Source organism: Equus asinus, chromosome 29, assembly GCF_041296235.1.
Source record: "Equus asinus isolate D_3611 breed Donkey chromosome 29, EquAss-T2T_v2, whole genome shotgun sequence".
Lineage (NCBI taxonomy): Eukaryota > Metazoa > Chordata > Mammalia > Perissodactyla > Equidae > Equus > Equus asinus.
The window spans coordinates 42,779,938-42,789,064 of NC_091818.1; the positions used below are offsets into that span (position 1 = coordinate 42,779,938).

General features: G+C 48.6%; 1 protein-coding gene across 2 annotated transcripts; it reads left to right on the top strand.

Moving 5' to 3' along the window:
- The first annotated feature begins 289 nt into the window (after window positions 1–289).
- On the top strand, window positions 290–6,680 carry KLF6 (KLF transcription factor 6). Of its 2 annotated transcripts, none has more exons than XM_014856267.3 (4): window positions 290–702; window positions 3,506–4,079; window positions 5,548–5,671; window positions 6,137–6,680. In XM_014856267.3, the coding sequence occupies exons 1-4, from the start codon at window positions 601–603 to the stop codon at window positions 6,186–6,188; spliced, it is 852 nt and encodes a 283-aa protein (XP_014711753.1). In that variant the 5' UTR covers window positions 290–600; the 3' UTR covers window positions 6,189–6,680. The 2 variants fall into 2 exon arrangements, 1 of the variants encoding a protein (XP_014711753.1); XR_011499312.1 differs by having other exon boundaries at window positions 341–702; window positions 3,506–4,309.
- Window positions 6,681–9,127: the final 2,447 nt, after the last annotated feature.

Genomic DNA, 9,127 nt, shown 5'->3' on the forward strand with positions numbered 1-9,127 from the left:
CCGCGGGCGCACTGAGCCGCTCGGCCGCGCACCTCCCAGCGCCGACTCCTCCGGCGCGCGGCGGCCCGCGCCTTATATACCCTGCTAAAAATAGCCTGCGAGGCCGCCTTCCAATCAGAGCCGCCTGAAGTTCGAATTGAGCCAATGGCGAGGGCCGTGATGGAGAGGCTCGGTCACGCCAGGCGGGGCCGCGGTGAGCCGCCGCCTGCCATTGGCCGGGGCTGACATCATCGGCGGGCAGCCCCCGGGCCGGGCGCGGCGTGATTGGGCGGCGCGCGGGGCGGGCGCCGGGCGAGTCACGTGGGGGGAGGGAGTGGGGGGAGCCAGGCGGGGAGGAGGGGGAGGCTGGCAGCGGAGCTTTGAATAGGGAAGTTTTGCAGGGGTTACGTTTGCAGTCGGTCCGGTGTTTGCAAATATTGTGTGGGCTCGCGAGCGCGTCTCTGGGCTCCGGCAGGATCCGAACCCGCGGCGCCTAATTGCTGCGCGTTGAGTTTGCATGAAACTTCCCCAGGCGCTGCAGACACGGGTGCCGCGCTCCCGACTCCAGACCGCACACGTCCCTGTTTTCCCAACAGCAGTGACTGTCTTTTCCAACCCGACATGGATGTACTCCCAATGTGCAGCATCTTCCAGGAACTCCAGATTGTGCACGAGACTGGTTACTTCTCGGCGCTGCCCTCCCTGGAGGAATACTGGCAACAGGTAAATAGGAATTGTCGTGTGCCAGGTGCCCCGGTGCGCCGAGGAGGGAGTGTGCATGCACACAGCCAGGACGGTGTATGGTTGGAGGCGCATTTCTTTTTCTTCTTTTTTTTTAATGGTTTGGGTAAATTTAAAAAAAAATTAAAATAGTTAGTCTTAAAACGTACTCTGCTGCCTCCGGTGCGGAAGGCACTTTAAAAGGGCCTTGTACAGCGTGGAGTGGAGTTGTCATTGGAGTGGGGCGCAGTAGCGCTTCGTCGCTCCCGGTGCTTTTTGCCCGATTCTGGGGCTTCCGAACTGCATCCTCCGGAGGGCAGACCCAGCTCCGCGGCCTGAGCCCGGCCCGAGCCCCTGGCAGAAGTTTGGTGCTTTTACTAGCTCCAGACTCCACAGCTGGATCTTGTCATAGGAACTTGCAGGGACTGCCAAGGGTTCTTCTTTTTTTTTTTTTTTTTAAAGGGATTTTTGTTTTTGTTTTGCTTTTTGGTGTTTGTACATAGAGTTCTTTTTTTTTTTTTAATTAAAAATTTCGCCAGCGAAACATCTACCAGCGCCTTTTCTCTGCCAGGCCATTTCCAGTTTCTTTTCCCTGTTTGGAATCTTTAGGATTTACCTCCATCTGCCTTGTTTTTCTTACCTGCTTCTTTTGTTGACCAGGGAAGGGGGAAAAAAAAAAAAGCAATGTTTGCACAACCAGTGACTTATCAGTCATATGACAATGAGCCTGTCCGAATTGCTTCAAGTCTGAGTTTGGGAGAAAGAGTCTCAGTTTCCGGCATTTTTTAAAGGAACTGGAATTTTTGGCATTGGACATTTAAGAAACTTAATTTCTCCCCCCTTCTAATTCGTTAGGCTTGCCTGATGGGAGAGATTCTGACGCTTGTCCCATTGTCTTTAAAAAGACAGAAGGAGGGTTTGAGATTGTCTCTTTGCCCTGCTTAGGCTGTTTGCTTTTTGTCACAAAGTGAATTAGCAGATCAGATATATTCTGTGGGTTTCAAAGCCTAGAAAGCTTTTAAGGGGGATGAAATGCAAAGTGTCGCAACCTTCACATGCCTGCTTAATTGTTCACAGCCCTCTCCTGCCTTCCTCTCCCCTCCCCCTTCTTCCTCCTAAAGAAGCTGCTCCCTAGGACGTGATTGAAATTGATCTAAGTAGTTTCCTTGGGGCATTTGGGATTTGGGCCACAAGCCAGGCTGAGCTCCCGGTTGCCTTCAGAGGCTTTTAAACTCTCCGAGAGCTCCAGTCTGGTCCCCACTGCTCATCAGTATAATGGAGATTTTAAATTAGCCAGATTATTAAAGTTTAACAAGATCTCGGTAAATGCGCTTTCCCTTTTCTTTGGAACGTCAATAAAATATCTTGCCATCTCTCCTCAGAACACTCTCCTATGCCCTGTAACTCAGACGTCTGATTTAAGGGGTAAAGAGAAAACTGATTGTTTTTTCCTCCTCTGCTTGCTCATGCTTGCTGTGTGACCAGTCTGGGGAGGGGGAAGGGTGCCTGTTACATGATGATGGAAGGCACATTGCTAAGTAAGCAAGCGTGAGCCCTGTGGGTAGGCTTTGCTAGTCCTGAAAATGATTTGCTAAAAAGAGCAGAGCTTGCTGTGGAAATTTAAATCTGTAGAATTGCAGTAGTATAGACAACCTTATATGGTCATGCAGGCAATTGATCCTAGTGAGGACAAGGGCAGACAAAATTTAATCCTAAAATGTTTCCTACCGTTTTTCTTTTCCAGTGGCTAGAAAGTTTGAGATGGTGGGGAGAGGGGATGCTGGTCTCTCGGCAGTTGTAGCTTCTTGAAAGGTTGGTTGTGGGGCTGGGGAGGGGGTATTCTGTCCACGACATGACACACTGCATGTATATTTGAACTGGGTCCTTTTTTGGCTGCTGGTCAGAATTTCAAAAGGAAGTCTCCTTTGGCATTGCGTGAAAGAAATAGAGTGATGACTCATACAGTTGTACTCTTGGCCAGTAGATAAAGTTCTTGTCCATTGTGGACTCCCAGCAGGTCTGGGGAGTAATTTCCCCTCCTGCATCCTTTACCAGAGCAGATGGCCATTCTGGAATTATTTCTCCACTTGTGTTGTTGAAGCTCTTGTTTTTCTCTGACCACGGTGGAAGTCGTTAAAGTTGTATGGCCCTGCACTTGGGAATGGCATTCTCTGAAAGCCTACTAGGTCTGGGCTAAGGAGCAAATGGGTGGTTTCTCTGCAGCTCCATTGATGTCCCTGAATACAGACCATCAGCTAGCTGCCGTCTGCTGGCTGAGGGTAGCCCTGTACTGTCAGCTGTGTCTCCAGAGGGAGACACATGCAGAGTCAGAGCACAGTGCATTGCGAGCAGCGCATCCTTTCTGTCCTGTGCGTGTGAAAGGAGGATGGCTGGGGCTTTTCCTTATTGCACATGGTTTTGAGACTGTCAGAGAGCTGGTTAAACCTGTTGGGGGGGTGTGTGTCTGAGGCTGGTTTTCTTGCTGTGATTTACAGAAATTCATTAGAACCATCAACACTGGTAACTAAGACAAAACTGGCTGAGTGAACATCACTCCTTGTGGCCCTTGGTCCAACATGGGGAAGCCAGGAGAGGTTTTCTTCTGAATTCGTCCCCCTTCCCAGAAATAGCCTTCCTCTCACCCTCCTAAAAGACGGGGATTCTTAATTACAAAAGGTTTTGCGCCCATGGTGACACGGCCACTGTTGATTTGCCCTTGGTCCCTGCATGTTTTCGGAAATGTGCTTTCGGTTCCGTTTTCGCCGTTGTCACAATCACGTGCCTTCTTGTGCTTCCTTCCGCACAGACCTGCCTGGAGCTGGAACGTTACCTCCAGAGCGAACCCTGCTATGTGTCGGCCTCCGAAATCAAATTCGACAGCCAGGAAGATCTGTGGACCAAGATCATCCTGGCTCGGGAGAAAAAAGAGGACTCAGACCTGAAGATTTCCCCCAGCCCCCCGGAGGAGGCTCTGAACAGCCCCGGCTTTGGTTACAACCTGGAGACCAACAGCTTGAACTCGGACGTGAGCAGCGAGTCGTCCGACAGCTCCGAGGAACTCTCACCCACCACCAAGTTTACCTCCGACCCCATCGGCGAAGTTTTAGTCAGCTCGGGGAACCTGAGCTCCTCCGTCACCTCCACGCCCCCTTCCTCTCCAGAACTGAGCAGGGAACCTTCTCACCTGTGGGGCTGCGTGCCCGGCGAGCTGCACCCTCCTGGGAAGATGCGCGGTGGGACTGCGGGGAAGCCCGGGGACAAGGGCAGCGGGGACGCCTCCCCAGATGGCCGGAGGAGGGTACACCGGTGCCATTTTAATGGCTGCAGAAAAGTTTACACCAAAAGCTCCCACTTGAAAGCACATCAGCGCACTCACACAGGTCAGTGCCTCCCGCCACCTGGGAGGTGGGCCGCTGGCGGGCGCCGCTGGACTGCGCCAGCCCTGGGAGGGGGCCGGGGCGCCGCAGGAGGCGGTCAGAGCAGACGCATCCTCACCTCCTCAGTCTTTCCCCAAAAAAGTGGGGTCTCTGGGGAGGACAGAGTAGGAGCTGAAAGACTGGACACGTGTGCCCGGTGAATGGTTGACACTCTCAGAGTAAACAACCAAGAGGTAAATCCCATTATCCATCTACACCCAATCTCCCACCCACTTCCGCCAGCCGGGTCATCCCGGCCCACAGTGCCCGTCTCCAGGGTCCATGCATAAGGTTACCTGGAGTTGCATCTGAGTTTTTGACATGAAACTCAAGGGTTGGAAGAGAGAGTGCTGGGCATCGTGGAGGACCCCGGATGGATGCTGGCCTGAGGGTTGAGCTTGACCGATAGACTCCATACGAAGCAGTATGGATCCATGGGGACTTCTGAGAATTTCTCTGTCTCATGCTGACTTTGTTATCTCGAACCAGTTAGAACAAAAACCAACTTCTTAGTAAAATACTACAACCCAGGTGGAAGTTGCATTAGAATGACCATGACAGTCTAGAATAACTGGGGAGGAATCACAGAAATCTCAGAGCTGGGAGACATCTCTGAGATCAAGTCACGCAAACTCTCCTCTTCCCGGCAATGGGGGGCCATTGCTGAGGCCTCAAGTCAGGGTCCTGACACAGCTCATGGCCCCGCCGGGATCGGGACCCGGGTGCCCCGGAGCCAGGCCCTATTGGTCCCAACAGCACACCATAGGACCGGCTTTGGCAGAATATTTGTGTTCTTGGGTAGCACTTTGAGGGAATTCATATTTATAATCTGCCCAGGGGCTGAAGTCGACCTGGTCATTTGATTGTCATTTAGAAAGTGCTTTGAAAAGGCTTTGCAGTGGGGTTTCCCAGAAACTCATGACTTCAGTTCTGGAGAAATGTAGTTTTCTGGAGGAAACTACAAAGCCTTATTCCACAGGGAAGTGAGTAAGGAACCAAATAAGAGCTTGAGTGAAACCGTTTCCATGGAGAAGGCAATAAAACCCTGCCCTGGCCAAGGCTGTGGGTCCAGTGGGCGGACACATCACCTCGGAAGTATTTCTCCGCTCTGAGTAATTGTCGTCCCTACACGTTCGCTCCGGTTACGGTCCTGCGGGCTCTGCCGAGCCTGCCTCCCTTCCCCTGCACTGGGAGATGGTGGCTACCTCAGGAAGGGGCCCCCACATGCGCTTTGTGAGTGGCAGCTCCTGTCCCTAATGGAAGCATATTCTGAATTCCTGAGGCCACCGGGCCCCTGAGCTTGCTAATGAGTGGACTTGGTCCCCCCCCCACCCCACTGCTGCCGTGTGTGTGTGTGTGTGTGTGTCTCACAGTAGCCTGCCCTCGCTGTGCAGTGAAATCATGGTGCACTTGTCCTTTGCTCTCTTCCCAGGAGAAAAGCCTTACAGATGCTCATGGCAAGGGTGTGAGTGGCGTTTTGCAAGAAGCGATGAGTTAACCAGACACTTCAGAAAGCACACTGGTGCCAAACCTTTTAAATGTTCTCACTGTGACAGGTATGTGCATGCAGCTTCAGGCACAGGATGCCATCACCAGAATGGGTAGACATGCAGTGACCCTGAGGGAGGGTACACAGCTTCCTGTCCTCTACTGGCACCTCTGTTTTCAGCCTAGGACTTTTACAAAAGTCTCTAATAATGCTAGTCCCAGTTAGGAAGAACCATGTCCTGTGTGCCTGAGAATAGAGTGATGTCACTCATACTTTGAAGATTGGCCTTCAGCCGTCTTCAGAGTTGGAAACTGGGCAGTAAGGTCAGGTGACATGCTCCAGAGGGCGGATTGGAGACCTCCTGAATTTATAGTCCCATCAGCTGGAATTCCCCACCCCTGAAAATGAATTCTGAGGACCCAGTGGGTAGGTCTTTCCTGCCAGGGGGGTCAGGGGGGCGCACGGGGCGGGAGGGCTGTACCCCGAGCAAGGGCTGGAGACCTGACCTTGTCCGTGCTCGTTCGCTCCGCAGGTGTTTCTCCAGGTCCGACCACCTGGCCCTGCACATGAAGAGGCACCTGTGAGGGAGCAGAGCAGCGAATCCTGCAGGCTCAAAAGGCTTCCTGGCTGAGAGACGGCCGTGGAGGAGGGTGCGAGTTCCAGCCAAAGCATGCCATTTTGCACCCCACCCAGTTGCCTCCAGGACCTCTACGTGGATGGTCTTTCGAGGGCGAAAGAAGTCATGTCAGAAGCGGCAGAGCGCCCGTGGTGTGTGGTGTTTGGGTGGCCCTGGACTCGCCACTGGTACCTATCTTCTGAGTGGTCCCTAAGCCTTTGCCGTGAGCATGTGCACTGAGGATGTGAATGTTTGGGTGACTGTCTGGAGGGTCTGTTACGGACTGTGTGGTGAGGCGGCGTCTTTCCCCTTGTGTACGAGACTGCAAGAGACAGCAGAAACGTAGTTTGAATGTTTTGTGTGTGAGGAGCATACTGTGGGATGAGATGACCACCAATTCGTTTCCTGGGGTGGGGTGTCTGCGCCTTAGAAAAAAAAAAAAAAAGAAGAAAAAAAGAAGGGAAAACCTGGAGGGCGGGAGTGGGCGGTCAGGCCCCGAGTGGGTTGTGGGGGGGGACCCCCTTTCCTGTGTGAGAGGAACGTCCGGTGTCTGGTGCAGCTATGGAACGTGCAATGTGTCAAGTAGCTTGTTTTACTGGCTACCACAGAGCTCATTTGTTACCCGTTGTATAAGCTGTGTATTTACAACTATAACACATTGATAACTTTTCCTTATCAGACAAAAGTAATGCATGGTCTGGGGAACTATCTGCTTTTCCATTTTTAAATCAGGACTACAATTTGGATTCCAGTTACTGAGCAGCTAAGATACGATTTGTCAGATTCCGTGATCCCTGGCCATCTGGGCCTGGCAATACCCAATCCTTCCCCACTTCGATTTTGTAACACTCCCCTTCCAGAAAGGTGTTGTGCAGCATAGGAGTATTTTTGAAATGATTCCGAATTTGAATTACCTTTTTGGAGACTTCCGTGATGCCCTTTGAAGACGTTGGACACAGGTTGGGTGTCAAGGATTCAGGGCTGGGAATGGCTGGTCTAATGTCCATTAGACTAAGAACCTAAAATTTTTCTCAGTTGGGTGGATAAAACCACTAAAGCTTAGAAACTGTTTTCTCATGCAGCTAAGTTTCTCTTATTTATGCCTTGAGGACTAATTTCTGGTTTTCTAGCTGTTAATGCACTGTAGATCTTAATAATGGTGCCTTACGCAAGCGGCCCCAAATCAGGGGCCTCCTACAGGGGAATGGCTGATGCATGCTTTATTAAGGCTCTTTTTTCACCTGGCGTTGTACTGTATCAATGTATAATACAGAGAAAAAGAATCTCTTCACGGTCCTCCTTCATAAAGTCAAACAGAGAGATGGAAACTCCCCAAACAAGTCAGTATTTACTCAATGTTTTAGACAACTTGACTGTCAGTGTTAAAGTGGAAAACACACGAGAATTGGAAAATCGGACCATTTCTGTCACCATGAAACTTTCATAGAGACTTTGCACAACAGTTGCATAGACCACACCGGCTGTATTTAATATGTAACGTTTTCACACATACTAAAGATACAGAAGTATAAACAACCATCTTAACATATTTGCTTAAAAGGCACAAGTTTCACATATCTATCTAGCTATCTGTTGGTAATATAGAAAGTACATTACTTTTTTAAAAAGTGGGCGGAATTCTTGTGTATGTATATTTGTGTGTATAGTGTGTGTGTGTGTGTATATATATATATATACATATATATATAGATAATATATAAATATTTTTTTAAGAAAAAATTAGAATGTTTAGCTAGAAAATTCCACAGCCTGTGAAGAACTATTTCAAAATGGCCATAAAGGAGGTAAAAACGAAAACTGTAACTTTCATAAAAGCTTTATCTTTCATTTAATGATTTGCTACGACTCTTGGCATTGACGCTATTCCGGACTGCTGACTTTGCTTGTCATTATTGGCAAGTCTGGAATATGGGCCACTCAGAAGTGGCATGAACAGAATACTAGCCCATTCGTTGGTCTCAGACAAACTAAGGTTTCGGTTTTGAATTTCAGCCTTATTGGAAGATCTAACTTAAGAGTAAAGTAATCACAGGGATTCTTTTTTAGAACACTTTTTATGCAGATGAAGCTATTTTTTTTTCAGCACATAGATACTTCCAGTTTTTCCAACAAGTAATTTTCCGGAATTGGCATACCACAGTATGGAGAGCTGATATTTCATCCAGCTGCTGGCTTGTGGGTATGGATCTTTTCTTTATATATATATATATACACACACACACACATACATATATATACACACACATATGAGTCTGGCTGGGCTGGTATTTTGTTTGATCTTCCTGGAAATGAGCAATGATGGAAACTCACATAACTGGTTTTTTATCTGGGCTGACGAATACACTTACCTGAAGAACTCATTTCATTTTGCTGAGGGGGGAAAAAAATGCACTTTTTTTCTTTTGGCAATTCCAAATCCAGGCACTTGATTTGTTGGATTTTGGAAAACTCCTTTTTTGGCCGTGCTGTGCGCTTAGCCATAACAATTCCATTAAGCTACAAGGTAAACAAAAGACAAAAAAGAAAAAAATAACAAACTTGCACTGGCTTGTCTCACTTACGAAACCCGGTGGAGTGGCTGGATTGGGTGGGGCTGGGTGCCATGTGTCAATGCCTGTAATTTTCATAATAAGCAAGTACATGAAGAATTACATTCTGTTCAGGTGATAACTGAGCCTCAATCAAGCAGAAACTTTTTGCTTGACATTAAAAAAAAAAAATTTCTATTAGTGAAATTTCTTTTTTGTTTTTTTTTGGAGCACCCTGTTATCTAAAGAATCTTTGTAAGATTTTTGTAAAATTTTGTTTTACAAGATTTTATTTGAAATTGTTTTTTGCAAGATTGTTATATTTCTGTATGAATGTATTTTTTATTGGAATAACATA

Bases quoted from the DNA above. Each gene is read 5' to 3' on its own strand.
- KLF6 (XM_014856267.3), top strand. From the start codon at position 601: ATGGATGTACTCCCAATGTGCAGCATCTTCCAGGAACTCCAGATTGTG. The intron at 703-3,505 runs GTAAATAGGAAT...CCTTCCGCACAG, and splicing joins TGGAGGAATACTGGCAACAG to ACCTGCCTGGAGCTGGAACG. The intron at 5,672-6,136 runs GTATGTGCATGC...TTCGCTCCGCAG, and splicing joins AAATGTTCTCACTGTGACAG to GTGTTTCTCCAGGTCCGACC.